The sequence below is a fragment of the Diadema setosum genome, chromosome 9 (assembly GCF_964275005.1).
Source record: "Diadema setosum chromosome 9, eeDiaSeto1, whole genome shotgun sequence".
In the NCBI taxonomy this organism is placed as follows: Eukaryota; Metazoa; Echinodermata; class Echinoidea; order Diadematoida; family Diadematidae; genus Diadema; species Diadema setosum.
Window position 1 is genome coordinate 20,883,722 of NC_092693.1, and position 19,474 is coordinate 20,903,195.

A 19,474-nucleotide genomic window follows, 5' to 3' on the forward strand; every position below is an offset into this window, starting at 1 on the left:
ACTTTTCTGATCTAGTATTATCGTTGCCTGAAATAAGGAGATTAAAGGGTGTCGATGGTGCTATCATTATTCAATTTGTTTTTATGTAAAACCCGCTTACAGATTCGGTAAAGACACGTGTAAAATACCCTGTCTCAGGGAATTTCGCAGTATTGGATTGTGGTACGTAGATACGAGTCTTGAGACAGGCCTGGGAGAATGTGTCTCCAGACCTGTAAAGGATGCGTCGACGTGATCGTCATTATTATTATTTTTTTTTTTACATACATGCGCTCAAATCGTGTGTCATTTTTCTATCATTAATGTCCATAAATTAAGGGTAACTGGCCTAGAGCCCCAAAACGGTTATATGTTGAAACTATCAAAGCAAAACAAAATGAAAAATGAGTTTGTTTGTTTTTACAACGCTCATGCAAAACGTAAACGCCATGTTAGGATGTACGCATGAATTCATTACAAATGGAAGTTGCTTTAGAAAACACTTTTTTTCTTCTACAGCGGACCTCTTCTGAATGTACCTCAAGACCATGTTACTGTATACGCTGTTTGTTGATATGACATTTTGTTTTCAATGTATATTCACTATTTTACAATACATTATATACACATGGTTTACTTATGGCTGAATATACGGACCAATGTGTCGTTTTTTTTTATTGTAACAATGTCTTTATTGTACAGTGTCGGTTATTCGATCTCCCAGTCGCGGAAGCACTAAAGACTTTACTATAGGCCTAAAAACAGAGAGAAGAGTGAGATTTTCGTTCCATCAAAGCTAAATCAGTCGGGGTGCTTTACAAACACGTTACGCCACAAATACGATTCTTCCAACTCTTGGTAAAGTATTGCACTGAAAGCTATATGATTGCATTCACTTTATGAACATAGATTTGCTTCCGAGGACCTGCTACTGTACGGCTGCTAGATCTACGCATCTCGCTTTGGTCGTCAGGTCGTAATGACAACCATCTAGTATAGGTATATTTTGATGGACTGGGTCAGGGCGTTGTTTTTAACGTCTAGGAAGAACAAGAGAACAAGAGGTATGGCAGCACACTGGTGCACGGTTTTTCTTACATAGAAACAAATATGTACGCATCAATATATATATATATATATATATATATATATATATATATATATATATATATATATATATATATATATATATATTGGGGGTATGCAAGAACTGCATTCACGTATGAAAACATTGAGCAATGTTATACTTGTACTGTACGCCCCTCAAGACCTATAGGATTTTTTTTTCAGTGTCTAAAGGGAAAAAAACCACATGCATGAAACCTAAAGCTGTTGCTACTCTGGCACGATAAGTTTTCATTAAACCTATGGTGTATCTATATTTGCAAATATCCTACTATACAAATTTAGTTTAGTTTTCAAAGATCGACTTTTTTACACATACATGCCAGCATATTGCCTAGCAATTGTGGTGCTGTTTAAACAAAAATATGTGGTGCTATTTATAGATCTCGTGTATAATTTTGTGAACCATACATGGCACAAGTTTGACTGGACAACAAAAAAAATGATCACAAAGAAAATTTTCTAATTTGTATACTCGCATTTACCGTATATTTTTAGCCAATGTTGAGTTTGCCTCCAAATCGATTGTAATCTTTTATTCAGTAGGCCTACGTCTTTTGACCATGTATTATGCAACATTGTGCATAGCAGTTCGATACCTATTCATGTTGAAACTGTGACATTTACTTGTTTGATATTCACATAATTTTTTTTTCAAAAGTATGAATTGAAATGCTTTTATACATTGCAACTGTGCTGCGAGTATATACCATCCCGCAGTTATTAAAATCGTTTTCCCTTGCAAATTGTGTATGACTGATGTGTGTGAATACTTTCATAGATATACAGTGATGTTTATCATATGGGTGACAGGAGTGCAGCCAGCAGCGGCATATTTGAATTAAATTTGACTCAATGGTTTATTTATTTCCATCAAAAAATATGATACAAAGCGGTACATGTGTCGATTTGACTTTAATCCAACTGGAAAGGACAGTTCATTGAACACAATATAAAAGATATGTACGAATGGTATTATAACCAAAAAAAAAAAAAAAAAAAGATTTATGCAAATTTTGTCATGGTAACAAAGAAGAAGAAGCAATCATATCGATGAAAAAGAGTGTTCCACTAAAAAGCCAAGCTTTGTCACCTACAAATACAGTGACGCAATTATGTAACTGCCGCAAAGAGATGAAAGGAAGAATAAATTCATATACCCATTGATAACGGATTTTTTTTTCAACATTCTTGGTAAAATAAAATGTATATCACCTCACACATGATATGAGCACAAATCAGCTTGACAGAGCATGTGTCACACTGGCATCTAAAGTATTGAATGAGTCAATGATTTGGTTTACCTTCCTTATAAAGGTCCATAACATGACAACACCAACCAACGATTTTGATCGAGAAAATAGTGATTTTTGTTTTAATAAAAATGACGTATCTGATCCTAGCATTGGTAACTCGCTCAGCGGCAGAGATGAGAAATGACGAATTTCAAATGCTTAATTTTAACATTTTGATCGACAAAGCACGAATGCAAATTAATATGACGGGGGGGGGGGGGGGACCCAACACAAGGAGTCTGCTCATCTCTATATTTGAGTAGTCGGGCATTACCAGTCACGCGCAACATGCATTATGCAGCTTGGTGAAGCTGGAAATAATGAAGTCCTTACAGCCCAGAGCCAGAATTTCTGAAAGCTACATTAATCATATATTAAGTCATAATCTTTGTTCGTGTGACAAGCTCACCTCAGTCGTCAGTGCAGAGATCTATACCTTACACAGATATTCCGTGTGACCCTGTGAGTCATCTTTTTATGAAGTAGGTCGAAAATTCCTTAACATATTGTCTAAACTTTATGCTGACCGTAGTTTATCGGATGCATGGAAATATCATACGTCCGTTAATTACCGAAATGCCCGGTAAATCATGCGTCCTGTAATTATCGGGCGCATGGTTATGGAAAATGGCATGAATAAAAGGAAAATAAGCATGCAGTGAGTGAGAAATTGTTACATGGCAGTTGACCAGTTAGACTGCGAAAATTCCCTAACTAATTCTATAAAGACGTTTTAACAATCAATTTATACCAAATGGTGACGCATCCTTCGAATGAAATGGCACATGTTATTGACTGTGTGTTCTCTTTTTAGTGAACGTGAGTTTGCCCTCTAAAACTTTTCATTTTCGGTTCAGTGAGCCGAGAGTAACAGTTTTTTTTTTTTTTTTTTTTTGACTAACTTCCTTGCAAGTTCATCGTAATACTCGAGATACATGTTTAATTCTCGAACCAACCTGTGGGGATTCCGAGGTTAAAAAGAGATAACAATATGGCTGCTAGTAGTGACAATGTGGGTGTCAGCGATAAACCGTCGACGCCGACCACCTCGGCGTCGCAGAAAGTGGTCCTTCGTAAGCAGGTGTCCCTCCTCGACTGTGTCGCTCTGTGTGCCGGCACCATCATCGGGTCTGGAATCTTTATCTCCCCGAAAGGCGTGCTGGCGAACACGGGGAGCCTCGGGATGTCGCTGATCGTGTGGGTTGCCAGCGGATTCTTATCCATCATGGGTGCTCTGAGCTACGCCGAGCTCGGCACGACGTTCGCCAAGTCCGGCGGCGACTTCGTCTTCCTCTTGGATGGGTTGTCCCCTCTCCTTGCTTTCCTCCGCCTGTGGACGTCGATAGTGTCTATAAGGACGGGGGGTTGGACTGTGCTCTCGATCACCTTCGCGAAGTACGCCTTAGCTCCTTTCTTCTACGGCTGCGACGATGCTCTTTTTCTCGCTGAACGGCTTCTTGCGGCTTGTGCCCTGTGTGAGTTCTGATGTAATCACCAACCGGATGGCAAGCCATGATTAAGATTGGTTGAAATGTTCGGCAGAGGTACACTGAACGGAGTCATCCCACAAGACCGAACCCACGAGTCATACGACCCACAAGATTGACATTGAAAAAAGGTCTATGAGTAATACGGTTAAAGAGTCATATAGCCCATGAGTCCGATACTTAATAGGCAAACAAGGCCCACAAGTTCGACACTAGGCAAACAAGGCCTATATGGGTTCGACACTAAGCAAAAGGCCCAGGGCTTTCGAGACCGACATTACATCACGGGGCTTTTGTGTCTGTCTCGTGGGCCACGTTTGCGCAGTGTCGAACTCGTGGGCCATGTTTGCCTATAGTGTCGGACTCATGGGATTTATTTGCTTATCCATAGTGTCGAACTCATGGGCTGTATGAGTCAAGGGCTATGTAACTAGTGGACTGTATGACTTTTGTGTGTCGAGCTCATGACGTGCACCCCACTGAACCATATTAGCAGGGAACGTCTTCGACATTTTGGTGGCATGCGGGGAAAGGTCTTCTGGTACATCGAATTTCGGGCGAATGATGCACGAAACTAACTGATAATGTCTTCGTAGTGATACTTGAATGTTCTTTCTTATGCATCTTTTTGTACAATTTCTCGTGTTTGTTTTGTTTTTTTTTGTCTGGATTTATCCGTTTCCTCTATGTTTCGAAATAAGGTTGATCTTTTCGAGTATGTTGTGTGTATTTTGGTATTATTTTGGTGTTATTTGGTGTATAATTTGTTTGTCTCGTATCCATTGGAACATTGGTGCTTTATTTGGTGATTTGTTCTCTAAAATGATCATGAAGATCATGAAGGTTCTGAATGGTTTGCAAAGACGAAATGATTACATTGAAATGATGCTAACAGCGGTCTCTTAAAGGAACACTACGGTTCATAATGACGAATAGAAAGAAAATTAGTGACTAGAAACACTACTACTACTAATTTTCGCAATAGAATAAGCGCCAGATTTGGGACAGGAAAGCAGAAAAGGGTGCACCGCAATCGAATTCCCCGAGCTCCAAACAGAATGAAAAAACAAGAAGCGTGAATTATTCATGAACTCTCTTTGCGTCGGAACAGCGTTTAAAAGCTATTCTTGGCAATTTCATAAACTTTTCAAAGTTGAATTGTAGCAAATATGGGACTCTTGAGGTACAATTCCTGTTGACTCATTTAGATAAATTTGATTCCGGAAAATAGTCTTACTAACAGCAATAACCATATATAGCCATCTCATCGGAGCATCTAAGATTTCACATCGGAGGAAATCATAGACTTGATGAAAGCAATGATTGCAAGACTTTATCAAACCAAGGAGGTACTAGGCGAGCTCGCCTACTTGAACAAACTAAATATTAGATCCGGACGATAGCCTCTTTGAAATGGTTGTTTGAAGGTTAAGTATAAATTCAAAACTCGTCTTTTAATATTACATGAGAAAAAGTACCAACGCACCCTTTCGGCAAAACCGGGGGGGGGGGGGGGGGGGCTTTGGACGAAGGGTGGTGTTCCCATTAACGCGACGCGCCACCACCCAACCCACCCTTTCGGCACAAGCCCATCGATTGACCCCTGCATGTTGAAAATTACAGTTTTGTACAGGGGAAAAAATATAGCAAAATCTAAAACCTAACTTGAAAATAAATCTTGAATTTAATTAAACTGATTTATGCTTTCATTTTTAAATTACCTCCAACAAAATTGTACATTATTCAGCTATTGCTAATATCAATGTCAGTGTTATCTGATTTATAGTTTTTTAACTATTAAGGATCAAAAGTGGGAAATGTTTTTGGAACACTTAGTACTTCCCTCCTCTCGTGTTTATCTTCCTTATTTGCGATATTTGTTCCAGCACAACAGAAAAATGAAGGAATGAAATAATGTAATTTAACAAATTAAAAATTCAGTTGATAAGTAAAACATATCACTCACCTTGACCTAAGACTACCAACCCCGAGATGACGATGACAAGAATAGCAAGGAACTTTGTCGCACTGAAAACGACTTGTACACGTCTACTCCACGTGACACTGGCGCAATTCATGAAAAACATCAGACCTAGAGAATGGGTATCACAAATGCATACAAAGATAAATCGTCATGAAACTTTCGTCGGGTAAATCTTCGAGCATATACAGGTCCTGGTTTGTGGGAATGCCTAAACGCTATAGAAGAGCATAAATTTTCACAGTTGTTTGTTTTTGTTTTGTTTTGGTTTTTAGGATGTAGGTTGACGATTTTCATTACCAAATGCATGGGTATATAGACAGCAGAGTGTAGGAGGAGTAGAGTATTTATTGCCCGGAACTCTACATGACTGTGCCAAATTTCCAGCAGAATTCGATTTTTTTTTTTTTTTTTACATTTGTAAAATCATTCAGAAATATTATCTGGCACATCATTATTCTGTTTCTTTAAAAAAAAAAAAAAAAATCAGTTCTTTGAAACAGATGAAATTGGAGTACAGTTGATTCAGTACACATCAATGCATTGAAATATTTGATTGCCTATAAGTATCCGAAAACACTGTGATGAATTATAGTTACTGGTTCAAGCAATTACCAAGTCAATTTCGGGCACGACATTGATGTTAAGAGCGATCTCGAATACGAAATCCATTTGATCAAGGAGGTACTAGGCTCGCCTAGTACCTCCTTGATTTCCCATACTCTGTATCATGTCATACAATAAGTCGCAAGTTGGTATAGACCCTGGACTCACAGCTACTCCATACAATGTCATAAGAGACATGACTTCACATGTATAACTATAGCAGTCATCTATCACTCACCGCTCACATTGGTCAAGACCAATTCACTAATTCCCTTTAACTCTAAGGGCTGAGGAGAATTAGGTTATGAGAAAATTCAAGCTCCTTCGTTGATATCAACGCGTCAGATGTGACGCAGAAGAAGAAGAAATAAATACAATGGGAGTCGGACTACTCTTAAAAATAGAAACGGAACGGTAATGGACTAGAGGGACAAAGCACCGTCTTTTAAAGCCACATCAAAGTCCTAGGCGGAGGTCCCAAAATTCATTTCCCATAGTTCGGAATTCGTTTGCAATACATCAAATGAGTCTACGAACAAACAAATAAACTCACCTGGCTAACGCGGTATGCCAGGATGGTGAGTTGTTTTGGAGTTTTACTTGAGATTAAAAGCGTAGGATGATTTTGATCGCAGTACACGACTTTTATTCCAGAGGATACTTCCCCGTAAGCAGTGTGGGTAGCAAGAATCTTGCGTGACAATCGATCGAGCCCTATGTATAGCAATCGCATTTTCTAACAAGCTCCATTACTCTAGAGCGAAAGATAGGCGAGTACTGTTGTTGCCCGATTTGTCCATTATCGACAATCGATCATTAAAAACAAAATTAAAAGGCAATTACGATCCAGTATGCTCTTGGACTGTCGTACTTCTGGCAAACTTTTTTTGGCTACTATTTCGCATTTTCGTCGTTGCCCAACAGAAGTCGTATTATTACAGCGTTATTTCTTACATTAATTAACTTAAGGATATTTACACATTTTAGAGCAAAAAATCGACAGTTCTGCAGGCAAATGGGAACTATGTTTTCCCTTTGAGATAGACGAAATGTATATCATCGTAACTTAAATTGCAGCAAGTAATCTGATGGTTACAGTTCTTTATTCCGAAGATTCGGTATCCCAAATGTTCGTAATTCCGAAAATGAAATAAGCTGCGTTATTCCAAATATTCATTAATCCGACCATGAAATACTAAGGTTTGGAATTTCGAAGGTTGGTAATTCCGAAAACGAAATAAAGTTCGTAATTCAGAAGGTTCGTTAGTACACACTTTCCTTGCAATTTCGGATCGACGAACCTTATTCCATTTTCGGATCATTAGTGCACCTTCGGAATGACAAACCTTTTTTTTTTTTTCATGTTCAAATCAACGAACGTTATTTCATTTTCGGAATAACGAATCTTATTTCACCTTCGGTATTAGGAAATAACGAACCTTGGCATAACGCAAAACTCAAAACTTGATTTCACAAAACTCTGGAAGGGAAATTCTCCATAATAGTTGTTTGTTCGTTTGTTTGTTTGTTTGTCTTTCCACTTAAGAGCAAATGATAATCAAGATGTTACCCTCATTTTCAGTCCTTGACAGGGGCGGATCTAGCTTTTTATAAAGGGGGGGGAGGGTGTGGGAGAGGGGTGTCGCCCCTCCCACAGTAGGGAGAATTTTTGAAAATCTGTGTGTGAAAATGGCGTTTTCTTGCATTTTTTTTTTTTTTTTTGGTATAGAGGTCATTGCCATAAATAGAAAAAAAAATAAAATTACAAGTTAAAAAAAAAAAAGATAAGATAAAAAAAAAAATGATCCCCGGATTTTTTTTTTTTTTTTTTTTTTTGGGGGGGGGGGGGGAGAGGGGTTGCAAACCACCCCCCCCCCCCCATCCCCCTCTAGATCCGCTTCTGCCTTGATTAAACAACACCCAAGATGCTGATTATCTATTGACAGAAGATTCGGTCTAAGGACAGATATACCTCGAGTCACGTGCATTTTACCACCTTTAAACCTGCTTTTATTGGCCTTAGTTTCGAATGGCGTTTCTGTTCTTCTTTCCTTTATATTCTTTATTGACTTGCCAAATGTTTCCGTCTATTTCATACTATAGATTCCCGCGGTTATTCCAATCGTATTTTCGTGCTTCGCCTTGTTCGTTGTGGTCATGTCGTTGTACTCGGCACCCGTGGAGTGTGGGATAGGTCTGGCCATAACAGCCGCTGTTATCCCCGTCTACCTGGTAGGCGTGAAATGGCAAACCAAGCCAGTTTGGTTTGTCGGAATGTCGGGTAAAAAAACAAAAAATCTTAAATATCTTTTTGTCTTATTCAAATATATAACGAAACCATTCAAATGGACACTGAAGGGCATGTACAGCGTTATCATTTTTGCATAGTCGTTAAGACCGTTTGCACGGTCATGTAATCGAGAGAATATGACAACCCTGCTGGAAAGAGAAAGGAGTTTTTTTTTTCTTTCAACTGGTGAAAGTTAACACTTTGTTGGACTTACCTTCCCAACGCTTTTTTTTTTTCATCACTGCACCGCTAAAACGGGTTTCATGAATGCGACAGAAGGTTTTTAGAAACTTCCGAAGTCACTCTTCTAGGGATGAGGTTTTAATTGTTCATGAACGATTTTCTATTCTATATCCCGATGAATGAATGGCTGTATTAATGTATGAATGTATAAACATTTTTCAATGTTGTCTATGAATCGGTTAAATATCTATTGATATTTTCGCTACACTATATAGCACAGAAAGGGCACCATGTTGCCACAAGTACTCATCAATGCTTTTAAAAGAATAATTACTTTTCCACGTTTTGTGTATGCGCTGTCTTATTATTTTTTTTTTTCTTCTGTTTCAGAGAGCGTGACCATATTTCCGCAGAAGCTATTTTTGGTCATCTGTCAAGAAGAGAAGACCTGCTGAGTATCCACCGCAACGAAATGGACGGCATCCGTTTCCCAGACGACCGTCTTTTCACTTAAATGTTTTTGAAACATCATATATTTCATAATCATCTTTTTTGCCAGGTGAAATTCCTCAACTTCAAGTGCTACATTGATTTCGGTCAATTCACTGGAGTGACTAATATTTTAAAATACATTTCAACCTTGTCTACACTGGTAAAATCGTTGCCTAATGTAACAAGATTAAAGGGATGGTATAGTTTTCGTCGAGATGGGGTTTTCAGATCTTAAATTACTACGACAAAATTAGTTACCCTTATTGTACTTGCAATACATTCCTATGAAAGTCTATTTCATGTATGCTAATAATATTATCAGCCATGTACTGGGTGTGTTAATTTTTGGTGGTTTTTTTTTTTTTCCTTTTTTTCAGTTTTCAGTTGTTTTTTTTTTTTTAAACTGCGATTCCATACACCCTAATCAATTATAGTCTTTTAATCAGTATATCTTGTGGCAATGTATATGTAACAGTATGCAATTCAGGGTAATAAACCTGTAGATGTGTTGTAACTATGGCAGTCACTTGTTTAATCTTTTTACAAGGTCTTCATTTTTCATGAGTACGAAATAAACTGCTTGTTGATACAATCTGTCACAAAAATCTTTGTGATATGCCTCTTTTAAAGTGTGCATGAGTGTGTGAATACTTTGATACACAATGTATACAAAAACATCACACACACAAACATATATACATCTTTAAAAACTGATGAAACACCTCACGCTTATATATGCATATATATATATATATTCTATATATATATATATATATATATATATATATATATATATATATATATATATATATATATATATATATATATATCATTATATTTTGTAAACACGTTCTGTATACACAGTGCATATCAACAACAAAAAAAAAAAGGACAAATGTATTCCAACTTTGCAGGGCTACTATTTCATAATTGTCAGCTATGGAGAGCACAATGTTAGTTTTGAGGAAAGAACTCTTCCTCTTTAAAGACAATAATGACAAACTGCACTTTTCCAAGTTTGAGTGTCACATAAAGGAACAATGACTGTCTCAATGAAGGGATGGGATCTGTCAATGAAAATGGTCACATAAATAGGCAAGCTTGCATGACTGCAGGTTTGTGTTTAAGGGTTTGTGTTTCAGGTTTCTTCTAATATTTTATGATCCACAACCTTTTATAGGGCCACCTGTCCAATAACTACTTGGTCACTCCCACAAAGGCCAACCCACACAGTCCATTTTTCTCTATTCATATTCAACACATAGCTCATAGCGACAAACCATGTCTTGAATATGAAGAGAGAAAAATGGATAATGGGTTAGCCTTTGTGGGAGTGACCAAGTTCTCGACAGCGTGGTCATGTTGAAGGTTATGGACCATAAAAGGTTAGAAGAAACCCTAAAAACACAAACCTGCAGATGTGCAGGCTGGCCTGTTAATCTGACCACTGTGACTGACAGATCTCATCCATTCAGTGAGACATTCATCATTCCTTCACGATAAAACTCAAACTCGGAAAAAGTGCAATTAAAGTTCATGCGCTCGGTCATGCATGACATTTGTCAACTTAATTAGGTATCAATAGAAAGAGGAAGAGTTTCCCCTTTTCTCACAACCAACACTGCACTCTCCATTGCTGACAGTTATGAAATAGTAGCTCTCCAAAGTTTGATTACCTTAAAAAAAAAAAAAAAAAAAGATACGCACTGTAAATATATGTGAAATATACATAAGTGGGGTGTTTTTGTTTTTGTTTTGTTTTTTGTCTGTGTTCACATCCTCTAGAATGTCCTACATGTCTAGTCACTATCATCACAATTCATACTTCAGCCACATGGCAGCTCCACTACACCCTTTCACTAAACAAACACACAAAATAGGTTTTAACGCATCATCAAATTCAAATTTTGGAAAAACAAATACATAATGTATATTTCAAAAATCTTCCTCTGAAAGGCACCTGAGCCCCTACGATTTTCACAGTACACAAAATGTAACAGGTTCTCTTGTTTTTAACGAAAAGCTCAGCAAGCTGCTACTATTATCGACATGTAAGAGTCATAAAATGAGGAAGAAGCTACCCAGACCAAGTGTCATTTTGATGACTACAGTTTTACGTTGCAAATCACAGGAAAAGTTGTAGTATTTGTTTGGTATGATTGATTCACAATGAAAAAATTATCCCTTCATGTTCCTGCATCTAAATCAACATGCTCTGCTCATTGTTTTCTATATCTTCACTGTTTTCAATGTAGGAATCCTACCATTGAAGGAAAGACAAAAACTGGTCTCTTTGTAAAGTTAATGAAATAGAATACCTCTCAAAGTTTTGGGGTAAAATTTGCATTTGACAGAGAGGGTGGGGAAAAAAAAATCTTATTTTAGAACATTGATGTCAATGCAGACTACTGTAAAACCAGGGTTATGTATTCGCAGCATGAAATATTCATGAATTGCCACCACCATTCAATGCATTATAGTGTAGACTAGAACTTTCGCGTGCATTTTAACTTTGGAAATCTTGGCTCCTCGTGAAATTCGCAAAAATTTTATGCATGCAATAATTTCTGGTTCTGTAGGATCTGTAATACCTTCAAAAATGCCACTCTACTTGTATTTAATTTGAGGTTATCTGTTTTTTCTGTGTCAAAAAAAAAAGGAAGAAGTCTTGACTATTAAATTTTGTCTTCTCAACTCTACTTCTTTGTGTAAATTATGGCTTTTACCATCTCTCAAGATATCAGAGAGAGAGAGGAAATTGATTCCATTGCAGACATGATCTTTTAAGTAAAGCACAAACTTGTTACAGCAAATGTAACATGCATATTGCTTTTAAAAAATGTGTAATCGGTAAAATCATTCATAAACTTTGAAGCATTTCATATTTTGCATTATTTGATAAAAGTGGGAAGCAAACGAATCAAAACATATCTCAAGATAATGATAATATTTGTAGATGCATATCCATTGTGAGTCAGGTTTGGAATTTTCAAGGGTGGAACATCATCACCATGGCAACACAGCTTGGGCTCTTAAAATGTCCTCATGGATGCAGGATGGTGATCTTCTTCTCCAGTGTCTGCTTAGGAAACAGATAGTCCCTCATGATGAGGTCCAGTTCTTCCAGGGCCAGCTACGTGTGGAGGAGGAGAACCTCGTCGGTCGTCATTTTCAAGGGTGGGGCATCATCACCATGGCAACATCATCTTGGGCTCTTTGAGATGTCCTCATGGATGCAGGATGGTGATCTTCTTCTTCAGAGTCCGCATGGGAAACAAACAGTCCCTCAGGATGATGTTCAGTTTCTCCAGAGCCTGCTGTGTGTGGAGGAAGAGAACCTTGCCGTCCGTCATTTTTAAGGCTGGGGCATCGTCACCATGGCAACATCATCTTGTGCTCTTTGAGATGTCCTCATGGATGCAGGATGGTGATCTTCTTCTCCACAGTCTGCTTGGGAAACAGAAAGTCCCTCATGGTGAGGTTCAGTTTCTCCAGAGCCTGCTGTGTGTGGAGGAAGAGAACCTCGTCGTCTGTCATTTTTAAGGCTGGGGCATCGTCACCATGGTGACACAGCTTGGGCTCTTTGAGATGTCCTCATGGATGCAGGATGGTGATCTTCTTCTCCAGAGTCTGCTTGGGAAACAGATAGTCCCTCATGATGAGGTCCAGTTCCTCCAGGGCCAGCTGCGTATGGAGGAGGAGAACCTCGTCCGTCGTCCTCCCTCTCGCTTGCTTCAGGCATCGGTAGACGTCTCGCAGCACTGCGTCCAGGACCTGACATACGAGACAGAAGCGGCAGGGATTGGCAAAAATTTGTGACTCGCTCAATGGGAATGATTAACGTCATGGTTCAGAATGAATGGGCCTACTCTACATCATACTACAAAATAAATACATGTCATTGACCAACTGGCTAGTTTAGTTAAGTAAAATTACTTGGACCACTTTTTAAGTGGACCTTTTCAGTTGTCGTTAGCATATACATTGCCTGTAGTAGTCATTAACACGACTACTACAATAGCTCACATTTACCCATGGCTAAGGTGTAGCATGACATACATGACAAAAGAGTTTGTTCCTAACCGTTTAAACACAAGCAGTATGCGTTAAAATTTAAAATGTGCTCATCCGACACTGAATTCCGTCTCCAACAACTTTTGATAAAAATGGGGATGGCTTACCTGAATGGCATCTTTTCCAACGCCCCTCAAGAGTAGAGTCAACACTTGAACAGCTGACCTTTTGACCTCCAGTTCAGGGTCAGTCTTGATCAATGAAGTCACACAGTCCATGATCTGCTCATTGAAGATTGAGAAGTGTTTGAAGCATTTTGTATCAAATCTTCAACAGCAGCAGCATTGAGTAATGAGAATGTGAAATCTGTGCTATAGCTTATTTTTTTTTTCTTTTGATCTTATTTTTATTTATTTACTTATTCTTTTACAATTTCTGTCAGATTTGAAGTGAAGCAGTAGAGATTTGTCAAAACTTAGGGGAGCATTAGAGAATTCAAAGAATAAATACTTGTTATTTGACATTGCATGTGCAAAAGACTGTAGGAATAACTTTTGCAAGATATTCTGCCTGGTTGTTCAGGACTTGGTTGTACAGGCTTTTTGAGTTGCCTGTTCTCATGAGGGACTGTTACATAATGACATCATTGTACGTGAAAAAACTCTGCATGTTCCCCATCCTTTTGCGCGTCAAGCCCAAGAGTGTAGAATGCATCTAAGGAGAACTTCACATTCACCTTGATTCTAGGATGGATGATGTCATCAAGTGTGAGAATTGCTGATCTGGGACAGATCCAGGATGCTGTGACAAATCAAATTGATGAGTTCTGGACGAGACAAGTGGACAACAACCCCTTGGCACTGCTAGAGAATGAGGACAATGTCCATATCCATACAATCACAAAGCCTTTAATTATGCATGGTCAGTCACCGAAATGTGCCCAGTCATTGCATTTATATAATGTATTATAATAGAATTTACTTTTAAGCATTCCCCCATCACACAAGACATAAGTATCTCCTCCCACCCCCCCCCCACCCAATCCTTGCCCCTTCTTCCCAGATTCTTTGGCTTTTAAGCATTCCCCCATCACACAAGACATATCTCCTCCCACCCCCCCCCCCCACCCAATCCTTGCCCTTTCTTCCCAGATTCTTTGCCCGCTCACCTCATGCATGACAGCACCGAGAGAGAACCTCAGCAGTTGGCACAGCTCCCCAAGTTGTGCCACGGAGCTGGCCCTGACGCCGCCGTCCGCATGCCTGGCCCCGCCAAGGAAGGTGTTCAGCAGGAGGTCTTGGTAGTGCGGTGCCAGCTCACCTGTTATTGGACAACAACCGTGCGGATAAATCATCGTCCAGTTTTGATCCGGGTTTGACCCCAATAACACGGATTGCCAAATTTACCTCACTCTAAAAGCAACCGCTCTCGCACATTCTCATCACCTTGTCCAATTTCGGGTGTCCTCCTTTTTTAAGCCATTATTCCCAGGCTCCTCACCACCCCCCCCCCCCCCAGCCATCCGTTTCTTCCACATTTCCTTCGGTCATCCTTGATTCCCTGGCTCAATCACTTTAAAACAACATGGGATGTCAGTTTCCTACAGTGCCGTACACTATAGCCAGAAGTCACAAAGCAGTTAGCATTCAGTCCATGGATTGTGCAAATTTCAGCTGCGTAAATGTACATGCGTACATGACATTTACCTGGTACATACGCTAACAGACATCCAATAATGATCATGAGCTGGCACGCCCAGGAGCAAGGTATGCCTATTTTGTGCTTCTTTTAATCCATTAACTTAATCTACACCATTAATTTGATTCAAACCACCTTCGTGAATTCTGGCCTCTATGTTTATGCACTCAACACTTTAAAAAAATGGTTAATGCATTCCTCATTCCATGGCGTCAACTGATGTACGGGAACCTGGATCCTTTTGGGATAACTAGGCTGATTTTGGGCCCAAGTTGTTTTCTATCATTTAAGTATAAACATTTTCCACCAAGTGTAAGTGTATAGTCTTTGAAACGTTGTTTTTCAGTGTTTTTTTTTTTTTAATGTAGACCCCTTTTTTTTCTCTCCCAAGTTGGTTGGCAAGGTCATGAATATTCTGCAACATAGTATGGTATTATAAATGTATTACGCATACCAAGTTGTCTCGTAGCCTTCACTAAAGCTTCACCAAGCTTCAGCGTCTTCTCCACACATCTCTCGCGGACCGCTTCGGACTTTCCAGTCCCCCGGTCCGCATAGCTTGCTGAGAAGGTCTCGCAGAGTTGCGTCATGACTCGATCGGGGTGAGTGCCGGCCAGCGCCACCAGACCATTGATGGACGGGAGGTAGATGTAGGTGTCGTCGTCGGCAAGATTTTCCTTGAAGACTTTCAGCAGAGTTTCGCTTTTCTCCATGGCCTTCGGATCTCTGTCTTGCACAAGTCTACCAAAGGCAATCAGGGCGTGGCCCCGCACAGGTAAGAGAGGGTCAAAGAGGTCCCTGAAGGCATCCTCAAATGCCTCACTGGAGGTTTCTCCCACCTTGTCCCCACTTTCTCCCATTTCAAAAGTACCTATCTTGGTTTTACAAACTGGAGTCTTATCGGGTTCAGAATCATCTATACTGATGCTTTTGATAGTGGTCCTGTCATTCACTGTTACTGATTCCCTTTCTGTTTGGATTTTGTTTTCACTTTTACTGATGGTTGCCCGTTCACTTTGCCCCACATCCTGAGGGTTTACGTCAACTTTTGATGAGGAAGCAATTTCTCCATCATCTGTGACCTCCCTCTGTTGATGTTTCTCCCCATCGTGCGTGACTGTTTCACTCCTCTCACTAGCGAGATGCTGAGAACATGAGGTCCTGTTGACTGCCTTTTTACCCTGACAAGTTGTTGAAGAATGATTGTCTTTGTTGTTTGTTTTGACATCCTCTTCTTTACCCTCCATCACCACAGTCTTGGAGGATGACATTCTATGACCTTTGGTATTCCCTGTTCCCGCACCATCTGAACTGGGTATTCTGTCTGCACTGCCTGAGGTCGGTGACCTATTGGTTTGTGACACAGCCTCCATCATGCCCCTTGCTGCTTGATGCAATGATGTGGATGATACTGCACCACGGGTTGCTATGGCGATGGCAAGATCTTCTGCCAGCTTCCGAATGGGTTCCACAGAGTGGAGCTTCTTTATGGTCTCCAGGAGAGGGATGAGGTCCTGCAGAATCTGCTGCTCTGCTTTATCCAGCTTGTTCTGGGATGGAGTGAAGCAGCCAAGTCAGACTGATATGAGCACCAGCTCTTATTTTCTAATGTAACATACAATGTTGAAAAACTGAGCCACACACTTTGCTTTTAGATATAGGTTCACTTATCCTGTTAGTCTTCATGCTTATATATTTTAGTACATATGGCAGCTGGAAGTACTTGTTGACTAATGATTACAGGTCTGTGGAATATTTCTTTGTTTTAAATTGAACTCAATAAAGCAACCCAATAGGGAGAACTAAAGATTAAAACCTCAGCACATGTAATAGTTGCTATATACCCCCTTTGGTAAATTGCATATTGGTTGAGGAGATGGTATCTCCCATGAAGAAAGACTCAACTGCATGGGTGCATACCAGCCAAATACAGAAACAATGGATGTAGAGAGACAGCAAGACATAAATGAGGTGCAGGTGAAGTCCCGCTCCATACCCACCTTGGGTTGTCCCGACACCAGAGCCGAGAGCAGCGATATGGCCAGGGTGAGAGTCTCTGTCTCCAGCACCCCTGGGAGGTGCGGCTCCGCACCCCTCCTCTTCCCAAGCCAGTCCACGCACCTCTGGAGAGCCGCCCTGCAGAACTCCAGCATGTAGCGGGTCTGCTTGAGGAGGTCCGGACCGAAGCACTCACACAGCTGGCCCAACACTGCCAGCACCTGCACAGTAATGGCAGAACAATTGTATCCTATTAGGCAACATGATCAAATAGCTTTGAATCTCAATGTGTACATTGGTCCCTGCAAGCTAATTCTGCAATGATTTTCACCCACATTAATTTGCATCCCCAATTTGCTTTTTTTTTTTTAATTTACCACAAACATGCTTGACCCCTTCCCTTTTGCAGTCATCTGTTGTTGAAACTCTCAAGGTTTATTGACCTTATCTTCAATTAGAACCATAAAAATTGTGTACTAAATTAATCTTTATGCAGTAGTACATGTCTACACTAAGTTTCAAGAAAATACCTTTGGGCATTGCATAGATATGGGGAAATAGCAACATTTTTAGCATTTGACCTTGACCTTTTGACCTTTGACCTCTTGCCAATGTCACTCAAATCTACTCAACTAATTGCCCCGTCATACATCATCCTTGGACCAAGTTTGGTGAAAGCTGCTTCATCCAGTTTTGAGTTATCACGTAAACAGATAAATTTTAGGATTTGACCTTGATCTTTGACCTTTGACCTCTGTCCGATTTCACTAAAAAATTAATCAAGTAATTGTCCCATCATACATCATACTCCGATAAAGTTTGGTGAAATTTGCTCGATCCAGTCTTGAGTTATCGCGTAAACGAATACAATTTCATGATTTGACCTTGACCTTTGACCTTTGGCCTTTGGCCGATTTCACCCAAAATCTAATCAAGTAATTGCCCCATCATACTTTATACTTGGACCAAGTTCGATAAAATTCCAGTCAACATTACTCAAGTTATCGCGTAAACGAAAGCGGACGGACGTATGTACAGACGTACGTACCGACGGACGGACAACCCGAAAACATAATGCCTCCGGCACCACTTCGTGGCGGAGGCATAAAAAAGCTTATACAGTACAGTGGAGTGTAACCATGACTTACCCTGAGTGCATGCTGTACTCTCGTGATTCCAGCCGTGTGGGAAGATGGTTCTAGACCAAGCAGGGCAGAGCTCCTCCCGTTGCCAGGGGAACCAGTTTGGCTCTTCTCATCTGGCTCTGTCTCCACGTCCAATGATGACGTTACCGATGTCATTTCCTGCAGTGAATGATGAGATGTTATTTTACCTGACAAATTTATTTTGTTCTGAGGGTGTCAGCAAAAGTAACTACTGCCGATTCTCAGTAAAATTTCAACATGACATCCCATTCTAAGAAATATTTCTCAGAAATCTCTGGACACATATGATAGAGCTAAGATTCACAAAATTAAAATGCAGGTGAAGTTCTTGTCTACACTATATGCACTGAATGCCAGTGGCAATTCACAAAAATTTCACACGGAAAAAGAGGCCGTTGGCTCCAATTCGTGAAAATTCCATGCCACAAAAATTTCTGGTTTTACAGCTAGTATCTATTTTCCTGCGCATGTCCATTATGGCTGTCATCATACAAAAATAAAAATCTTCCAACATTAAAGGTACTGCAAACTAAATTACTAACTTGAGTAAACTGAAATTCAAGTTATCATATTGGCAGTGCATGACCACAAATGAATCATACTCCTCCATTAATCCTTTGAGAATGAACTGATTTTGCTATAACATGCATTTCCCACAGACATCTGCCTGAGAAAACTTGGGACTAGTCTTCAAAAGAGTTTAAAAAAAAAACTAAAGAAGCAACATAGTTGGGGAACGTTTTATTTAATTTTGTTCGATTCTATATGATTTTATATAGTGGGGGGCGCAAGGGATTTTTGGTTCAAATTTTTCCAAAAGCACCAAAATTTGGCACACATGTAGCCCAAACCATACTATTTCGATTTTTGATGGGCGCCAAGAAGGACGCCCTCTGGGGCGGCCATATTGGCAAAATCCAATATGGCCGCCATATAGGTTTAAAGGTCACCTGCATTTGAAAACATAAAAGGGTTACAATCATTTAAAAAGTCAGGTTAAGAGGTTTTCTGGGTCAAGGAATTCGAATCTGAAGTTGTTTTGGTGGTTTGAAGTCAATTTTTCCTTATAAGGTCACCTTAAGGTCATATAGGGGTCAAGCCATTGTATTCATAACAGTTTATTGAAAAACATGGCTTGCCCATGGTCAATATTCCAGGAA

At 39.7% G+C, this 19,474-nt stretch overlaps 2 protein-coding genes across 2 annotated transcripts in view; one reads left to right on the forward strand and one right to left on the reverse strand.

Annotated features, from left to right (window-relative positions):
• The first annotated feature begins 3,390 nt into the window (after positions 1-3,390).
• On the forward strand, positions 3,391-12,658 carry LOC140233220 (Y+L amino acid transporter 2-like). Its single transcript, XM_072313334.1, has 3 exons — positions 3,391-3,861; positions 8,577-8,754; positions 12,417-12,658. The coding sequence occupies exons 1-3, from the start codon at positions 3,391-3,393 to the stop codon at positions 12,656-12,658; spliced, it is 891 nt and encodes a 296-aa protein (XP_072169435.1).
• Positions 11,344-19,474, reverse strand: part of LOC140233221 (transport and Golgi organization protein 6 homolog) — a 30,038-nt gene continuing 21,907 nt past the window's right edge. Inside the window, exons 9-14 of the mRNA XM_072313335.1 lie at positions 18,297-18,452; positions 17,151-17,369; positions 15,605-16,700; positions 14,621-14,772; positions 13,620-13,733; positions 11,344-13,212 (exon numbers count right to left, since the gene is read on the reverse strand). Of these exons, the coding sequence (XP_072169436.1) occupies positions 13,033-13,212; positions 13,620-13,733; positions 14,621-14,772; positions 15,605-16,700; positions 17,151-17,369; positions 18,297-18,452 (1,917 nt within the window). The 3' untranslated portion in view covers positions 11,344-13,032. The remainder of the gene's footprint in view (positions 13,213-13,619; positions 13,734-14,620; positions 14,773-15,604; positions 16,701-17,150; positions 17,370-18,296; positions 18,453-19,474) is intronic.